Genomic DNA, 20,079 nt, shown 5'->3' with positions numbered 1-20,079 from the left:
AAAAATAAAGGAATTGTACAGAATTCAAAAAGAAGTTTTAGTTACCAGAACTCCAAATGATACTGATTTTAGCATCAAGATTTTACTTTCAGCCGACTATAGACAATCACTGTACACAGAGGGACCATTCTGGTTTTGTGAAGGTTTCTTGTAGACATGGCTTTATTGGTGTTATATTTTGCAAATAGCCAGAGAAAACTAAGTTTGATTGGCAAAGTTTGATTAGAATCCAATCAGACACATAGTACTATTCTCCAAGCAGAGGCTTCGATCGAGAGGGGTAGTTTTGTCCGGGATTTTAACGTTCCTCTCGAGAGGAGAGGAACGTTAAAATCCCGGACAAAACTACCCCTCTCGATCGAAGCCTCTGCTTGGAGAATAACATAGTACTGCATGTACATGATAGTGTGAATATTAGCCTGATATACTGTACAACGACATATGAAAAATGAATATCATATTCATCCATTCATTTATTCATCATATGAAGTCCTATGAAAATTGATCCCGTAGATATCATCAGCATTTTCTAATCAGAGTTTATTTGTTACAGTGTAAATGTTAGCCTGATTTCAATCGCCCTTCTAGCCAGCAGCCGCCTGTAACTGCTAGCCGCGGGGACGGGACAGAAACCCCCGGACAGTTGGAGTTTGTGTTATACAGACTATGTAAATGTAACATATTTCTTAATTTTCGAACATATATATCAGTACATTTTGCAGAAGGTAATAAAAAAACTGTATGGTGGACCAACACGTATCGTATGAGTGTGTGAAAATACTATTTTCAGATTGGCAATCTGTGCAATTGTTAGGGAGAAGGGTCCTTTTCGTCTCCCTTTTCTGTTTTTTTTTCTCTTCATTGTCCTTCCTGTGAAATCAAAGGAAAGTCACATCCCATGATTCTCTCCCTCTTGTAATATTGCAGCATTGCTGTTCGGGGTCCGCTCTGCCGCATGCTGCTGTTCTCCACCATTTCCACGGGAAAGTCTGGGAACCGCAGAACTGGCTTGACGCGGCCCGCTGGCAGCCTCAACGCACTCTGGTACTGAACAGTCGGAAGCCCTGAATGAAAATACTCTTTGTACACGACCAAGTGTTTTATTCAACCGACATTTCGGTGACCGTCTGTCACCTTTCTCAGGGCAATTCTGACTGGTTCACTCTGTACTGCAGCTATAGGTGGCGCTGCTTACAGATGCAGTCCCAAAAGTATCATAAGCTGCAGTGCAAAGTGACCCAGTCAGAATTGCCCTGAGGAAGGGTGACAGGCGGTCACCAAAACATTGGCGTGAATAAAACACTTGGTTGCGTACAAAGAGTCTTGTCATTCAGTGACTTACCAACCTGATGAAACTATTCTCAGAGCAATTAGCCCCGTTATTCGTTACTCCATCATTTCTCGTTAGCACCATCGTTACTCGTTAATCCCAGTCGTCATCATCATGCCCGCCGCCGTCGTCCCCTCCCGAGGAGGGTGCCGGGATCATCGCTGAGATCCGGTCCATGGCCGACCCCCCTCCGGACGGCGGGGCGGCAGCACCCCCCCTCTTGTCGTCGTCCCCCCCGGCCTGCTTGGTCCCTGAGATGCCCTTCCGCCTCATGGACAGCTTGGAGGCGAGGTCAGACATCAGGTCACCTCCGGAGGACACAGGCGCGACCTGTAAGATTCAAGATGTGTTTATTGAAACCTTGCAGAGAGACACTGAATTACATTCAATTTACAAAGGTTAAAATCATTAACAAGGGCTTATACATTGTACTGCACATTTATGAGTGGTAAAATGGATGCACGATATTTCAATTCAATTTCAATTCAATTTTTTATTGTGAAATAAAACTGGCATAAGTACAATAGGGTAGTTGTACGTCTGAATTCTGTTGATTTTTACAAATATTGCTTACAAAAAAATCACAGTACACATTACTACTTTATACATATACACACAAATAATACTGCACTTTATATTACACGACACTGTTGACAATACCTTTGCCTCGCCCTTCTGTTTCTTCCGCTCCGTTTTCAGGTCCTTCGCGCTCTTGAGCTTGACCTTCCCGGCGCCGCCCGCGGCTCGGATTGCCGCCATGAGGTCAGTCCGCCCGTCTGATGACACCGCCGCCGGGGCGTCCTTTGGTGGGGGTGGGGGGGCCGCAGCAGGGGGTGGGGGTGGTGGAGGGCCCCCTGCAGTATCTGGAGCAGGGGGAGGGGGTGGAGGTGGCGGAGGGGGTCCTCCGGGCCCCAGGGGTGGGGGAGGGGGTGGGGGACCAGCAGCAGGAGGGGGTGGGGGAGGGGGTGGGGCAGTATCTGTGGGGGGAGGGGGGCCGGGGGGTCCGCCGGCGGGGCCTGAAGGCGTCATCTCATCAGGCACAATGGAGGGAAGGTCAGGAATGACGCTTGGAACGGACGGAGCGATCCCAGGGCCAAGATCAGCGCTGTAGGCAAGGTCATCCGCCACTCCTGCAGGTGAGACAGAAGGTCAAAGGTCAGAGGCTGAATCTCACAGTTGAAAGCGGCCATTGTCACATCCCGACATCAATCCTAACGTGCCTTCACAGAATTAGAGGGAAACTAAAAGCGGCAGTACTGACTGGTCCCACTAGGGGGGGCTTTTACACAGCAAAGTTAGTCCAGCACTTGGGCAGTGATATTTGACTATCAATTTCTGTCATTTTGGGGATGACAGAAGAAAGAAGAAAATCTCAGCCTTGATGCTAACCCTGACCCTAACCTGTCACCTCTACCCTCTGATCTGACCTGGCCTCTAACCCTAACCCGGTAGATCTGGCAGGAGACGTCGATCTCCGGCAACTTGCTCATATCAGAAGGGATGTAGAAGTAGTTCTCGGCCTGGATGCTAACCCTGAACCTAACCTGTCACCTCTACCCTCTATCCTGACCTCTAACCCCTATCCGGTAGATTCGGCAGCAGGTTAGGGACGTTGATCTCGGGCACCTCGCCCATATTAGGGATGTTGAAGTAGTTCTCGGCCTGGATGCTAACCCTGACCCTAACCTGTAACCCCTGACCCCTAACCCTTACCCGGTAGGTCTGGCAGCAGGTTGGGGACGTCGATCTCGGGCACCTTGCCCATATTAGGGATGTAGAAGTAGTTCTCGGCCTGGATGCGCTCGAGCTGCTCGCGGTTGGTGATGGTTGACGGGGCGTCGGCCAGGCCCTCCTCCTCCTCCTCTATATCCTTCCTCGTCTTGGTGACCACGCCCAGCGGGTCAAGGGTCACATACTTCTTGTACCTGGGGAAACACACCATCAGCAAAATTACAGATTTTGTAATGACAAAAAAAGTGATGTTTTCTCTGGTCAGTGGTTTCCACTTGCTCTAAAAGCAGCGTGTTGGACTCCCCAACATGTCACCTTGTCAGTGGATGGAATGAAAATTTCAGCTTGTTTCACCTACATGCTGGTATCTTTGTGTTGAAGTATTTACTCTAACTTGCTGTATGATCTCTGGCATTTGGAGACTGCTGCTGCACTACAGCTGTCAGTGTTCTGCATGAGGCATCGTGTGAGGCGCCATCAGAGTTCTGTCTGTCGAGAATGAAACTTCCTGAGTTCCTTCCCTGTCCTCCATCAAACACTTCCTTCATTCATTGCCAAAATATTTTGACAGAGATCTGGGCAAATTTTTCTCACAACACCCACTCCAAATCCACCCCCCTCCCGTATTCCTAACCCCGACCTCTGCAGGTGTTTCCCAAGGTCGTCTGTACAAACGACCTTGTGTCCGTGCAGGTGGGGTTTACAGCCGTCGATAATCAGACGGATCAGCGTCCTGACGCCCTCTGTGCGTCCGCGAAGGTCGAAGTGAAGATTAGTTCCATATCATATATCATGATATCATATATCATGATATCATATTTCATACTTCGCCCTTCAGAATAATCCTACTGCATCTAGGAGCTCTGCCAGCGCCGATCGGGGCTCCAAACTTCATTCTGGAGAATCGGCACACTGATGCTCTCTCTCTTGCTCTCTCTTTCTCTCGCTCTCTCTCTCCCTGTCCAATTTAACGTCTTTTATTCCCTGTCACATGGGGGAGCCCGTGGACTCCTCATCAAGTGCAAGTCTTTTTTGTTTTTACGGCTGGATGCCCTTCCTAACGCCAACCCAAAACCCTACTGTAGGGCTTAGGATGTGCAGCAAACCTTAAGGATTTAGGCGCACAGAAACAAATTTTGGTGCACCGCATAGAAAAAAGTAGAATAGAAACCTCATGATCAATGCCTAACGTTGTATAGCTTGAATCTAAAATTCTGCACCTAACTCTGAAATTTCAAACAAGTGATGCTAATACAACAAAGGTTTTTTTATTCAGAATGTGCTGTGTACTATTTTTATCATAGTACCTTTACATGTTACCCTACACAACTATGTAGGTGCCTCGGTGCACCCACAGTCACTAATTAGGTGCACAGCTCCGATTTTGGGTGCACAGAAGTGCATTATCATATCCACCCAGTATTTTCATCCCTGTTCCATAAAGCGGGGAGTTGGTCACGCGTATGTGCCGTATCGTATACATCGCAGCCGTAGGAATCACATCAACCTGCAGCGGCCGGGCGGCCGGGATTACGGAGGAGTCACCCGAGAGTCGGCTGGTTCACTGCCAATCATAACTCACCCCTCAAGTTCAAGTCGAAGTTTTATGTGAAAAATTCCGGCAGAGAACTTTGAAAGTCGCCATCATCAGTATTCAGTTTGTATGGACATGGTTTTGGAATATTAGGAAAGTTGTGGGGACAACCACCTTCCAAATTTATTCTTTATAACAAATGTGAAGTTAAGTGCTCTGTATTTTGTCAGTTTGTCAGGTTAAGTTTAAGTTTAAGAATAACTGAAATTATATTATACTTCTGATAATATCTGAAGAAAAATTCTTATCTGAAAGTTGTCAGTATCTTAGATGTGATGCATGCAGGTATCGAGCACCATGACAACATTCAGCCCTTTCTTAATCCACAAGGTATTCCCAAGATGGGTTTTTAAGACTGGTGGTTTTGAAGATCTGGAAGTTCTTTAATTAAAACCACCAAAGAAAAATCCTCTACTGACAGCAAAAGTCATTTGTAATATATAGTTTGATACATTCAACATTCTCTCAATCCATCCAGATGTTATGCAGGATAAGCTGTCAAGACAAGAAGTCTGGAAGATCTTAAAAGTTCTTCGGTCCCGAGGAAAATTGCTCCAATACTAGTAAAGGCCAGGTCTGCATGAGGGAGGGACTGTAGAGTAATATCAGCAGATAAAAAAAAAGGTGATAAAGTGATCTTGAACCTGTTTAGCTCACTGAAGAGCTATTCTTTCACTAGTCATGACATACACTGTGTACTGAGCATTTACAGGTTCATTGTACCGGGGAAATTCCCCTAGCTCTTTTTTTACAAGCACAACGAACAATGGACCACGGCTTAACGTCCCGTCCTAAGGACTACCACCCTGTCTCCAGGACCCGTCCCTCCGTCCCAGGACGGAAATTTGCTTCTTGGGACGGAAAAAGATTTCACCTTGTCCCAAAAATGAAAACTTCATAACATGATATTGATAAAAAGGCATTTTTGTAGGCTTAAGATGATAGATTCAACAACGAAAATCAAAACATTGGCTCTCAAATATTGAGATGGACCGAAAAAAACTTAAAGCTGGAGACAGCCCTGGGTGAGCGACGCAGCCGGATCAATGTGAAAGGGCGCGCCGCTGTCTGAGGGGCAGCAACCAATTTTCTCATCATCTCCTATTGGACAGGGGCATTCATCATTGGGCCGGGTCGAACCATGATGGAGGACGGGGGGAGGGAACTTGGTTCATTATGCAGATCACTTCTCCACTCATGGAGGTAGAAGGAAGAACATTCCTAGTATAATTACTATAAAAATTCTTCACACTTTCAACAGATTCAATAGCAGCATTTTTTCCTTTTTGCATTAAGCTAACAGAAGATCTTTATCTACATATTTGGAACATCTACAATTTGTTTCTGGCATCGTCCTTATTCACATACCTGAGCATTCCAGCTCTTTACTCTTCTAACAATACCAGAATTCTGTCACATAAACCTTCACCAGGAAGGTTATATATCATGCTTCCAGGGCTGTTTTTGTTTGTTTGTGAACAGCATGGCTGAAGAAGCCATATTGGAATTATCAAGATATTTTGTGAATCATCTTAAGTTTGCCTGAATGAGTACTTATAATTCTATCTCCTGGTAGCTTTTCTTGGACCTGTGGTTTGTATAGAATGGGACATCCAAGAGAGAGGTTTGTATAAAATGCTCAGTTTGTAACATAATACCATTAAATATATATATATATGGCCTCCGACGGTCAGTATTGACCATGGTAAAATCCTAATTCACAACAGCCCTACAGCATCGACTATGGCTAAACAGCCCTATACGAGAATGGTAGTCTCTGCCACAAAAATCACATCTGTAATAAGCTGACTCAGGTCTTTTGGCAAGTACTTTTCTGTGGATCCGCTTTTCTTTTTTTGTGTGTAATGATACCATTACCTCATCAGAAACAACAAACCCACCGGAAGAACAGAACTCACGGATTTTCCGCGGTGTTGAAGAGCAGCAGAGAGCTGACAGAGTTGATGTTCCTGGGAAGACGCCCCAGCCCCTCCTTCGCGTCGACCGCCTTGTCCTGCTTCTTGATGTTGAGGTGGACGTTGTAGTACTGCAGTTTCTCCTTCAGGACGCGATCGTCCACCGCAGGGTGTTTACTCTGCAGGTGGTAGCTGGTCCGCCGCGGCTCCAGCAGCTTTGCCTGGCCGTTAAACAGAGACGTGTACTCCTGTAGAAATGGGAAAGCGATATCGGTCCAGTTTACTTTTTAGCTCACTGAAGGAATATTCCTAGTCATGCTGCGTCAGCCTGCCATTAAACAGAGACATGTACTCCTGGGGTCTTGCTTAGTACCCTGTAGAAATAGAAATGGAAGACCTATTCTTCCACTGGTTGTGACAGTGAGGACAGACGCTGTGTACAGTATTTACAGGTTCATTGTACAGGGAAATTCCCCTAGCTGTTTTCAGCAAGCACAATGAACAGTGGACCACAGCTTAACCCCAACCCTTTCTGAGAGCGTGCATGTCGGGTAAGCGACACAGCCCGAATAAAACTTAGAGGCAGGGTCACTAACCACTGGTTTAAGTCTTACCCACACCAGATGGTGAAAAAGGGCGGTATCCAATAACACTCCATAGCCCTTGGACCACATAACTTTGTGCAATCACTACAGCAAGGGGCTGTGGTGTGTTTGCTGTGTGGACTACGCAGGCTACCTATACAGTATCATTCCATTCCCCACCTGCAGTTCGTCCGAGGCGGGGTACTTGGCGCTGGAGAACACCTTGGTGGCCTTGCGGCTGCCCTGGATGGCGTTGATCTTGGCCTGCGCGGTGCTGATCCGCGAGTTCACGGCCTGCAGCCGCGTACGGTTGTCCGCCACACGGGACGATATCCTGTCAAACACGTCGTTGGCGACCTTGTCCAGGTAGTCAAGGGCGTCAACGATCTGTCGGATGGTTTCCTCCCGCCGCAGGTCCGGCTGGACCACCGGAATGTTGTACACCTGGCTCCGCCCCTCCATGGTCTCTGTAAACAACAACATGTCAACAACAACATGTCATGGATTTTGTGGTAATAATAAGTGTTAATCCTATACTGACTTGAAGAATTGTTCATGTTAACTCGCACATGAAAGTTTCTATATACTTTTCTTGTGTCAAAGTTTTTCCCCTTCAATCTGACATCCCGGTGAAATTTCCCACCACTGGCGCACTCTGGACATCTTTCTCATCCCAAATATAACTGAATGATGATGAGTTTGATGCCAGATTTGCTGTCTACATGATCAGTTCCATAATAAGTAGGCCATGTTAGGTGTGGGGCAGTGACTGTTGATCTGTGCACAGCTCAGTATCCCTGTGTGCGACACATGACCGTGGTGTGTACACTCCATATGTAGTACATGTAGGTCAGAGGGGAGAGTGAACTTTGATCAACTACCCTAATGCAACTATAGTATGCCAAATTAGTTTAGCTGCACATAAACGGTTCCCTCATGACTATCATACAGGTATGTAGCACAGGGGTGGGGATGTTTTCTGTGTTTATATTCATGTGTAACAGCAATTATAACTTATAATAAATACTCAGTCAGGCCTCATTTTACTAACTTATTTACCTTCGTACCATTTTTTGATTCTGGAAAAAAACTTATATCCAGGTCCCAACTTTAGCTAAGCGTCACACGTGTTAGAGTAGAGTAGTGTTGTACTTCATGTTCTCCCATGGATGATCTAGCCTGGATTTGAACTCATAATACTTTATTCGACCACTGAGAAATTTATTCCCCAAACAAAAGTTTCTCCTTTTCCTGTACCATCACCAGTTGCGCGTCACTACCCCGTGCCCCTATGTCTCTGACGTGCTGTGGTGTTGTAGCCGGGCTGATGTCCGTTATGGCAGTTATGACAGTCCGACATTCCGTACTAAACCCGGCGTGGCCGTGAACTTGTGTGTTTTGGCATACAGGTGTCGGGACCCCTCCCCCCTCACCCCGACCCGGGCATTCAGCCGGGGTTCACGGCAACATAAACAGATATTTCAGCTTTTAGACTCACCTGGAGCGTGCTACGTCTGTTGAGACGGAATCGTGGCTAGTATTTGGCGTTGTACCCGGCACAGTTTTTACAGAAGCGACGAAAGTTGGCGAGAGAAGTTGCGGATTTCCGTGTCTTCTGCCGCCATGTTGGGACTCGTCATATGATGGGGTCACGTGAGGTGAGGATAGCCTCCACTGCAGACTCTTTGGGAAGTTCAAAATAAAGTTCTTGTTTTGGTTGATGACGTCTTTTTTTCTGATCGTTAAAACCATTGGTATTGCCCATGCTTTGTAAGATATAGACTGGCACAGTAGAATGATAAGACATGGGCGCCATCTGGAGACGGTACGTGATGAGGAAATAAACGTCAGTTTTGAAGTACCCGCCCTGGAGTCTGCTGCTGAGGCTAATCCACCCGTACTGCATCCCGGGAAGTAAGTAAGATGGCGGCGTGAGGCTGCGGACGGACGGACCGTGTCTGATTCTGAACGGGAAAAACACAAACTTCGGCCCGCCATGGCGCAGGGGTACAGCGGGGACACGGCCAAGGCGCTGGGGCTGCTGGAGGACCTGAAGGGCATCATCGTGAAGCAGGAGAACACCATCCGCGTGCAGCAGCTGAAGGTGGAGCTGCTGTCGAGCCGAGCCCGTGAGCTGGAGGGGGAGAGGGACGTGCTGCGGCGGCGGGTGGACGAGCTGAGCCGCGAGCTGCGCGGTGGGAGGACCCGGTCCCAGTTCTCCACGTTCAAACCGTACCCAAGGTCAGAACTTTACTCTACTTACAGCGATTACAGCAGGCTTTACCTTCTCTTCACACCGTTCCGAACTAGCCTTGAGTGTGACAAGTCGTGAAAGTTGTTGGATCGGTTCTTGTTGAAGGAACCTTATCGCAAGTCGCTTCCGTCTTCTGACGGTTTGAGGTAGTTACGTGTTTTTGGTATCATGTTTGTAACTGTAAGATCCAGTTGTTAACATACCGAACTCGGCATGCATTCCCCCCAGCTCTCCCGTATTTTACCTGCAGTGCGGCTTGTATTAAGAAAGGCGTAACTTTCTCCCCTTGCTTGGAACATTTCGTCATACGTAGTTGAGCGCATGTCGACGTTTGATATGGTTTTATTTATAGACGTTCGAACCCGTCACAGTGTCGTATTTATATCAGTAACGGCGCAGCAGAACAGTCGGAGATTCCCCTCTCCGTCGTGCCCAATTCCACGCTTAATTTCCTCAAGACATAGTCACCCAACCCTTAATTCTAAGGAGCCGTCCCACCCGTGTTGTGGTGACGGAAGGGAAACGCCCCCGACATTCCGACTCCCGATTTTCCCCTCAAATATTCCGGCCCACATTTGCCCACCTTGGCTCGTTCCCAAAATGCCGTCCTGCCGTTATTTCCCAAGGTGTTCCTCTCCTGTAACAGAATATCCTCAACTCCGACCGGAAAATATTGTATTTCATTTACTACTGGGGCCAGGAAGTCAGTATACCCTTGGTACTTCCCATCACCATATATTCTGATAGGCTTGCTTTTAGTATTATTTATTCGTGCCATCTTATATTTTCCCATTCCTACGTGTCTTCTAAGTATATAAGGTACACAGAATACCCCTACTACTTGATGTAGCAGTATTTAGTGTGAGTCTATTGGTCTATACCTTCCATGTGTGAGTCTGCCTGCATCATGCATGTGTGTTACAGGTGGGGATTTCCCCTGCCCAATGTTTTTGTTTACAAACCTTGTAGTCCTTCGTGCCCCCGTTGTTGACACAATATTTGGCACGGCTGTACAGTAAAAACAGCGGCAGATCCTCGCCAGCATCAAAGCCTGCCTGGCTCTCCCCGGCACACGAGCCAATAATTGTTGCCGATAACTCTATTATATCTCTGAATAGATAACGCAGCCCATCAAACTTTAATTAGCTATAGGGCCGACACACAAAGGTACCTGCCCATAAAATGCACAAATGTGGCTTCAGCACGGCCTACTCCATTCTTCTTCATTACTGCCGTTTTTCTGGCGGAGGTTATTTGATTACGGCGGCTCTCGGCGGTCCGGTACCGCGGAATATCACAGAATTGGCCTCGCCACGGATCATTCCGGCTATTTCCCCTGTGCACTACGGCTGTTTGAGCTGATCCAGATGAGAAGTGATAATGGCTGGGGGTCGGGATGATGGGAGGCAGACCTTCCTCTCACTTCTACAGGCTGGTGTCACATGTATCCGTGATGATGGGGATGAGAAGTGATAATGGCTGGGGGTCGGGATGATGGGAGGCAGACTTTCCTCTCACTTCTACAGGCTGGTGTCACATGTATCCATGATGATGGGGATGAGAAGTGATAATGGCTGGGGGTCGGGATGATGGGAGGCAGACTTTCCTCTCACTGCTACAGCCTGGTGTCACATGTATCCATGATGATGGGAGACAGTCGGCAGATGGCTGGGGGGAAGATTATAGATTAATACAAATGTGCCTCAGCCGAGCTCATCACTTAAACTAGCGTGGGTTAAACTGAGATGTGCTTGTACTGTACAGCCTTCAGCAGTTTCAGTCATTACAGCTGTAACATTCTGTGTATGATGAAATGCGATTATGCCCGCCCAGTGTGACAGTTAGACTAGCATGGTTCTTTGTACTGTAGCCTGCAGCAGTTTTATACAGTTTCATAGACTCCATGTAGAGGCAAACCTGTACAAGTGACCACCTCTTCACGAGGACCACTTGGCCAATGTGACCACTTTTTAGTGGTCCCTTACATAATTTTTCCCATTGACACAAGCCTAGCTATGACTAGAGCTGTGTACCGGTACACTGTACTGATACAGTACCGGGTACAATCCATTAGGTACAGGTCCAAAATACCTGACCCTGCTGTATCGGTACTGGACCTGACTCAGGGGATGGCCACTTTGGCAGATAAAATTACTATGAAATTACCGTGGCAGTGTACTAAAGCCACTCTAAAGCACAGAAAACACATTTGCATGGCTGGAGTCAAATTTTCATCCATGTTTTCATAAAAATAATACCTAGCACAATGAAATATTATGTTTTTACCTAGTCAAACATGCCTTTGTCCTTATTGAAAATCTAGCATTTTTCGAACAAGTAGTTTAGGTACTGGTTCAGGTCCGGACCTGTACCTTAACCTGTGTACCTGTACCTGTACCTAAAATTTGTTTAGGTACACAGCTCTAGCTATGACATTATACATGCCTGTGTATGAGGAGGGATTGTGCACAGCCTGGCTGTACCACAGTTTATGTATGACTGCAAGGGAGATGGAGATTAATACCTCAGCCTTTTTTATCACTTATCTTTTTTTTTTTAATGGTGCCACAGGTTAAACTGACGTCTCACGGCGTGTATTGTAGCCGCTGGCCTGTTCATACTTCTCCGGTACCGTTATTACAGTGCAGGGTCTGACAACATTTCCCTGGGGACTGCACAGATTAATGTTCCAGTCCTGAACATCACTTACACTAGCGCAGGTCAAACTGACGTGTCCTGTAGCTGACGGCAGTATGGCTGTATATGGTACAATCCAGCAGTAAGATATGTTTGTATGGATTTCTTTATGTCCCTAAGGTGTAGCCTATGATAAGTATACACCTTAGTCCTGTAACTAGCACAGTCTCGGCGTGTGTGCGTGGGTTGTGACGGTGTTGATGGCGGCAGTTTCGCTCAGTTCCTGCATGGCGGCTACAGCCCAGCAGTAAAACACATTTGTATGGATTCCTATATGCGTCCCAGAGGAGTATGATACATTAGTACCTGAGTCCTGTACATCATTTAAACTGGTGCAGTCTCAGTGCATGTGTGTCCTTGTAGCTGACGGCACTTTCACTCAGTCTCTGTATCGCTGTCATATTACTCAGTCATAATCCTGCAGTAAAATATATTTGTATGGAATTCCTCTGTGTCGCGGATGAGTACATAGATCAGTACCTGAATCGTAACATGTTAACTAGCACTGAATGAATGTATGAATGAAGGATTATATGAATGAATGAATGAATGAATGAAGATTGAATGAATGACCAAATGAATGAATGAATGAATGAATGACCGAATGAATGAATGAACGACCGACCGAATGAACGAACGAATGAATTTGTGTTTGTTCTGGTGCCATTTCTACTTATTTTCCGTCTGCTTGGCACAAAACTGTGTTATGTACATGTATGTATGTGTCCCCTGCTGTATGGTTGTAATGAGATGTTCTGAGCAGGTTTGCATGTGTCTGTACAGGACTGTGGTTTGTGTGAGTCCCCTGCTGCGCGTGGTTTTCAGACCTGTTGTGTCTCAGCTTGTCCCTGTCCCCCTGTTCTCCACGCTGGCTGCAGACATGGCGCCCGCGACACGGTCGCGCTGATGTCACGGTTCTCCCGCCTTTTGTCAGCCATGAATGAACCGGTAGAATAGGGAATAGCGTTACAAAGCAGAAGTGTGGGCTGCCAGGGAGCACACATCGTGTTCTCTCTTACTGTGTTTCATTTCCGTTTTGAGTGAGTTTGTTTCTTTAAAGAGTCATAAGTGGATTAGGATAAAGTACATTTTAGAGTGAACTGTCAAAGAAACCGGTTCACTGCACTTCACATTGTGGGACAAAGCAGAAATACACACATCAAGGCAGGACAACTCATGTCCCTCCTTATTGCATTTCCATTTCTTCTCAGGCCCATAAGTAGCCTTCTAGTTCTATTATACAGCAGCTACATGTACACTGCATGTTTCAAACTGTGGCAGTGCATGACAGCTCCGGTCCTGTTCTTCCTCCGTTTTCTCCCAGGGCTTAAGTAGATTAACATGAAGTCATGAAGCCGGCCTTCAAACGGGCAGCTCCCCATGCCAGCGTTTGATGTTTGCTCAAAGTCTGGCCTAAACATTGCCAGACAGACAACACAACTCAGTACCTCGCCCCAAAATAGAACCCCAGGCCTGGAACTGTCTGTTAGGAGAGGGACGTACGATGTAGAACACTGGACAGTTAGTTTGGAAAGTTACCACGATCTGGGAATATTTTAGGAACTTCTGACATTAAATACACATGCATGTCTATACCTACTAGTATGCATGGTATGACAGAAATGAAATATATGACATGTTACTTTGAATAACATATAAAATTTTATCGTGCATCCTTAGTAACAAGTTGATATAAGATATAGGGCTTTCAACAAGTTTACTGTTAAAACCAGGAAGATCATGTTTCGCCCATCTAAAACCAGCAGCAATAGAAGTTGAACCATGATGATGGTATATGTTCCCAGTATGTAATGTAACATCAGTAGGAATGGCATGTCTGGACCGTGGAGGGGGTTAAGTGTATGAATGTGGCCTTGAGGTAAAGCAAACCTATATTTGTATTTCCCTGTTGTCCTCCATGTGGGCCCTCTGGCCAGGAGGTCAGACCAGAATAACAGACCCCGGCGACCCCTGACCTTGCTTCTGTGTGATGTGCTAATGGATCGGCAGTCTAGAGCCACAGTTCTACAGGACAGTAGCACATGTACAGATTTACACTGAATTACATGATATGAGATCCACAGTCCATCACTAAAAGCTTTTCCTATGACAGTTACATTGTATATAGTTCACTGTGAGTTTGGAAAGACATTTATAACTGTTCAGTACAGGTAGCACAAATATGGAAGAACTTATAAGTTCTATGTCAAGTCATACAGATACAGGTAGCTCTAAGTAATTCATGTGTGATGATATGGGACTTACACTAGTTACAGTCTATCACCAGAAGCTTTTCATGTACATATAAGTAGTTACTGGACAGGTACACAATTCACTGTGAGTTTGGAAAGACACACCAGAAGGCCTAAGACAATATGTTAAGTCTAATATCTCTAGAACTGTATGCGTGATGTAGTTGTGATTTAAGTGTGATATAGTTACTGATTTTAACCTCCTTGATCAAGTTGATGCGACCTGAAACTTCTGACCATTTACAAAAATTATCAGTTTAAGTTTTGTATTGCCTGGATGTCTAGCCTTCATCAACATATATGTTATGAATATGATGTACATATTCTTCTGTATCTCCAAGTTGCAGCTACAATGGGCTCCAGGCCTGGCCTAACCCTAACCCTAATATCCTCCACATGTCATGAGGTTGTTATTATAACATGTAACAAGTTCACGCCTTCTGAACCAGAACTGTTTTGAACCCGCCTGGCTGGAGGGGGATAAATATAGATTAGTGGAGTCAGGTGGAAATGATCCTGCAGTTCAACTGGCCATGGCTGGTTGCACCTCCCCTGAACTGTGCTGTATGCTGCAGGGTCTGTGTGAAATCATGACCTGCTTGGAGTAAGAACCACCGACTGTGGATCTGTGTTAGGGCAGCAACATCTTAATCTATCGGTTCTCAGATTTGAAAAGGATAATTCCAAAGTTGAAGATCAACATGAAAACAGAGCCTGAGGGCCATGCTATACCCTGGTGCACACATGTACAGTTTCAGGTAGTGGATACAGTCAGATTCAGGTGTTCCAACACTCTGTTCCTATCTTGTCATACTTTTACTTAATACTTGTCATGTCTTTACTTTACTTTACTTGTCTATTAAGAATGTTTGAGAATCAGGAAACAAAATTAGGAGGTTACTGCTGTTTACCATCCTTTACAGTGAGTTATGGGTTTGTTGAAAGGTCCTTAATTTGATATCAGCCGGTGTGTACTTAGTTAACTAACCATGACTAATTATGGGTGGCCCAGGAGTCCTGCTGACACAAGACTAGTGTTCACAGCCTGGGTGCCTTCCAAGATTACTACCAGGGCTCCTGCTTCTACCCTGAAAATATCTATTAATTTCAGGGCAGTGCCAGTGAGTGTAGGAGCCCCGGTAGTACCGTAAAATTCCTATTTACGTACGCACCCCTCCTAACGTACGCACCCCTGATTTGGGGACCATTGGCATTGCAGGCCTTACTCAGTGAGTTGAAACGTTCAGGGGAAAAACCCTGCTAACGTACGCACCCCCTCTCCAGCATTTCAGTGGATAGTTAAGAGGTTGACATGATCATCCTTCCAATGATGTTTACCTGCTTAAAGGGTTACTGAGAAAATGTTTCTGGGTAGAAAATATCAAACAATTTAAATATATGTATTGTTTATTCTTTATTACTGATTGATTGTGTGGTAGCATTCCACACTTCATTTGCATGAAGATGTACCGTACTCTCATGCTGATATGCGATTTTTCCGAGGAAGAACCCCTCCTAACGTACGCACCCCGACTTTGGTGTCGGCCTGGAGCACCTGCTTGCAACTTGAAAAGTTTAAAAAGTGCGTACGTAAATAGGGATTTTACGGTAATAGGATGGCACCCAGGCTATAGTGTTCAGTTTATGCCATCATGAATTATTATAGAGATTTTCTCAATGAGATGAACATTAAAGTGAGCTCAGACATCTGACAGTCTGTTATGATGAAACTCCAGATGCAGAAACCAGATAGTGGATGGTGATGAGTGAAAGTGAAACATTATCTTAGATGGAACTGGGAGAAAGTGAGCTCAGAAGTGTGACAGGCTTCCTGGCCTCCCTATTGAGTCTGAACTGTGGATCATGTCAGGAAGGCATCTCTGTGTGAACCTCCCAATGGGAAACCCATGTGTGTCACTGTGTGTGTGTGATGATGAATAGTCCATCTACCCATCTGTCTCCTGGACCCTCCCTCCTTCCTGGGACGGAAATTTCACCCCATTCGTCCAAGAGATCTGAACTTCATGACATGAAACTGATGAAAATGTAGTTTTGTAAGCTTAGAATGACAGACTTGTCATATAAATCAATAGTATGCATATGATATGGGCTACCAAACAATGGTTGGGATGGAAAAGATGTAAAGCTGGAGACAGCGTTGGACCCATCATAATCATGATGATCATAGCGGTCCACTGGACTGGGAGGGGGCAGACGAGGATCACAGGTAGCTGCTCTCCAAGCAGACATTGGTGGAGAAGATTGTGACCTTTTTATCATACATGTATGCCCCGTTTTCTGTCTGTACTCTCCACCAACCTTGGTGCTGACAGAAAACAGGGCATATGATAGAAAGGTCACAATCTTCCCCACCAACATCTGCTTGGAGAGTACAGACGGAAAACAGGGCATATGATAAAAAGGTCACAATCTTCCCCACCAACATCTGCTTGGAGAGTACAGACGGAAAACAGGGCATATGATAAAAAGGTCACAATCTTCTCCACCAACCTCTGCTTGGAGAGTACAGACGGAAAACAAGGCATATGATAAAAAGGTCACAATCTTCTCCACCAACCTCTGCTTGGAGAGTACAGACGGAAAACAGGGCATATGATAGAAAGGTCACAATCTTCCCCACCAACCTCTGCTTGGAGAGTACAGACGGTAAACAGGGCATATGATAGAAAGGTCACAATCTTCCCCACCAACATCTGCTTCGAGAGTAACTGGTACTGTAGCTGCCCTGAAGTAACCCTGTGGTGCAGTAGTTGTGCCTGTTGAATCAGGCTGATTTATCAGTTAATTAAACCCCCTGCCCAGGTTTATAATCCAGGCGTGTTGCTGGCAGGACCAGTCATGAATTATCAAGTACGACACAGTGATAATAGTAATAATCCGACACTGTAATATAATACTAATAATCAGATACTGCCGCTGAAAATGTGGTTCCCAAGAGTCACGGCTTAGTCTAGCATGATTTTTTGGTGTTTCTGTTTCCGTGTATTCTCTACATTTGTATCTTCCAAAGAAAATGGTAAATTGGACCACATTCAATAAGAAGTTAGTGTTTTCCAACACATAGCCCTTAAAATCTGAAAAATAGCCTTTCGTTTACACTAGTGGCTTAAAGTAGGCATCCTTCCAACTTAAAGTAATTAGCATTATCTGACCGCCCATTGAAAAAGAATTATGTGAGTAGCATTCTCTACAGGTCACTAGGTATGAAGGAGTCTAGATGGGCCTGATCTGGAACATGTAGATAAGCTAGGTGCCAACATCACCGGTGATGGCAGTGCTCTGCAGTGGACCACTCTGAACACACACGGTTGGGTCTTGGTCACAAGTGTGAAATCTGTGATACAGGTCGGTCTTGTACAGTCAAACCTTTTTGGGGGCCAGAAGATTTTTCCTTTCTGATCAGGACAAACTATAAGAATCCTGTCTATAGTGACCACCTGTCCACGTAGACCAAATTTTGTAGGTCCCCTGAGAGGCCTTCTTGGGCAGGTTGGACTGCATGTGCACATGCATGGGCCAGCCTTCTGTTTTCATGATGATTTTTTTCTCTAAAATTTTGGAAAATAAAAATATGTTAACCAATAAATTAAATTGGTGTGGCCTTATGTAATTTCATGGTTGCTGGACAGTGTTAAGATGCCTCCATGTCAAACTGATGGAACGTACAGTGCAGAAGTATGGATGTTCCAGTCTACGGATTTGGATTGCTTAACTGATGGGAACTTCAGTACAGAAGTATAGATGTCCTTGTCTTTAAGGCTGCTAAACGGTCCTTAGATGTGATCTTAACTCCGGTACAACTGCAGAACAGAAGGTTTAAATGGCCAATTTTCCCACTAATGTCCACCACAGTGAGAGGGATCATCGAGGCTCCGTATTCCTTTTGTGTGGCGCCCTCAGAGTATTGGTAATCAATAAAGAGTATTGGGAATCAATACAGAGTATCTGGGATCAATACTTGGTGCTGGATCTGGAATGCGATGTCCGGTGTCGGTTGCCCATCTGACAGGATGTGTTGTATTGATTGGACGCTGTGTTCTTGAGTGGAGGGTGTTTAGGGTGATATTGGGGGGATACTGTTAGTTGGGAGGTGGCTTGTCCATTTTTACTGTAAATGCATCTAAGTTCGCATGGTTTTTATTTCACGCTAAGGTGAATATGGAGTGTTCGCGGTGGTTTTAAGTTTGCGACAGCGCTATAGTCACATACTGCTACAGTATTGGATAAAATGTTTGTTGTGGCTTACAGTTTGCGTGAAACGGTCGCCGCGAAAACCGCGAACATAAAACCACAGCAAACATTTCTGCATTTACAGTATACAGTCTTTAGACTTGGGCAGTGAGGTTTAGAAATAATTTTTGCAAGGCTCTTCCTAGAAATTAAGAGCAAGGAGCGTTAATGCCGTTATACTTTAGCCAGTTTAGGTCTGCAGTGGGGGTGAAAATCGCCCTGATACAGTTATATAAAATTTACAACCATGTCTTTTTCATGAAATATTAGGTACCGTAATAAGCTATTAGATATTAAAAGTTGATGTTTAATATCAATGTTGCTTTGTATACTGTAACAGCTTATATTGATATGCAATATGGATCACTCTCCCAATATCTGAAATGAAAAACATTGAGTCTTTGAAAGCTATGACTTTATTATGTCTGAAATGTATTATCCAGTAGCATGTAATCTATATCGTTCTGGGTTTGATAATCCTCCCAATGCATGATGAATGTAATGTTTTACATTATAGAGATGATGATTAAGAGATTTAGTCTTCAGGGCTCAAAATTCATTTTTGGAAAATGAAAAAAATTTGGATGCACCACATTGAATAAATTTGAATGTCAGCAAAACATAAGTTTGACGCTACTGCCTCTCTTAACCCAGATTTTAAATTTCATCATCATTAAATTTTAAATTTCAACCAACCATATGAAATAAAGTACAACAAAAGATTATATTGCTTTTTCTGATTCTTACATTTCAAGAACATTCTGTATGCTAGTGTACAAGAGAACTGTTACCCTATAGAGTGCAAAAATATCTAGGTGCACTGGTGCACCCACAGTCAGAAATTAGGTGCACAGCTCCAATTTTGGGTGCACACAGGTGCACATGCACCCAGTATGTATTTCGAGCCCTGATCTTATATCCTATATACAGTCTCCCACCTGTGAAATGTGAAACATTACCATGGAGGACCATAAAGTTATGTTTTTCAGGGCTCGAAATAGTGGGTGCATGTGCACCCAGTGCACCCAAAATTGGAGCGCACCTAGTCTCCAAGCAGACCTACGGGTTGGCAAAGACCGTATCCAACAGGCAGAAGGAGTTTCTATAGCCAACCCAAGTCTCATAGCCAAACCCAAGGTCTGCCACAAGTCGGTCTGAACAAAGGCTATTAACATCTAATTGTTACCTATTCAAACTGCTTGTGTTTATGAGTTGATTACTCTCCGCCCGCACGGGCGTGCAGGGCGGCGCCAGGTCGGCCTGTCTAGTCTCCAACTGAGACCCAACGGCTGCAAAGACCTTATCCAACTTGCAGAAGAAGTTTTTATAGCAATATCTAGAGTATAATATACTTCGTGGCGTGTTTTGTTTCCCAAAAGAAAGGTTTAGCTTATAAGGTTTAACCTCCGACGGCACGTGCCGCTTGCAACTAACGTTACATGCAAGGGGGTGGGGGTCCGAGTGTTGGCT

General features: G+C 45.1%; 2 protein-coding genes across 2 annotated transcripts in view; one reads left to right on the top strand and one right to left on the bottom strand.

Moving 5' to 3' along the window:
* Positions 1-455: 455 nt before the first annotated feature.
* LOC136434332 (WASH complex subunit 1-like) lies at positions 456-8,783 on the bottom strand. Its single transcript, XM_066427108.1, has 6 exons — positions 8,654-8,783; positions 7,336-7,622; positions 6,575-6,819; positions 3,044-3,255; positions 1,991-2,460; positions 456-1,660 (listed from the first exon to the last, which is right to left on the bottom strand). The coding sequence occupies exons 2-6, from the start codon at positions 7,615-7,617 to the stop codon at positions 1,424-1,426; spliced, it is 1,446 nt and encodes a 481-aa protein (XP_066283205.1). The 5' UTR covers positions 7,618-7,622; positions 8,654-8,783; the 3' UTR covers positions 456-1,423.
* Positions 8,784-9,054: 271 nt separating this feature from the next.
* The window catches only part of LOC136434331 (IQ motif and SEC7 domain-containing protein 1-like), a 131,449-nt gene continuing 120,424 nt past the window's right edge, over positions 9,055-20,079 (top strand). Inside the window, exon 1 of the mRNA XM_066427107.1 lies at positions 9,055-9,396. Within this exon, the coding sequence (XP_066283204.1) occupies positions 9,152-9,396 (245 nt within the window). The 5' untranslated portion in view covers positions 9,055-9,151. The remainder of the gene's footprint in view (positions 9,397-20,079) is intronic.

This window comes from Branchiostoma lanceolatum, chromosome 5, assembly GCF_035083965.1.
Source record: "Branchiostoma lanceolatum isolate klBraLanc5 chromosome 5, klBraLanc5.hap2, whole genome shotgun sequence".
NCBI classification, from domain to species: domain Eukaryota; kingdom Metazoa; phylum Chordata; class Leptocardii; order Amphioxiformes; family Branchiostomatidae; genus Branchiostoma; species Branchiostoma lanceolatum.
Note: the sequence above shows the minus strand (reverse complement) of the source record. Positions and strands in the feature narration are given on the sequence as shown.

Bases quoted from the DNA above. Each gene is read 5' to 3' on its own strand.
- LOC136434332 (XM_066427108.1), bottom strand. From the start codon at position 7,617: ATGGAGGGGCGGAGCCAGGTGTACAACATTCCGGTGGTCCAGCCGGAC. The intron at 6,820-7,335 runs GTGGGGAATGGA...CCATTTCTACAG, and splicing joins CCGCCTCGGACGAACTGCAG to GAGTACACGTCTCTGTTTAA. The intron at 1,661-1,990 runs GTATTGTCAACA...TGAATCTTACAG, and splicing joins AACAGAAGGGCGAGGCAAAG to GTCGCGCCTGTGTCCTCCGG.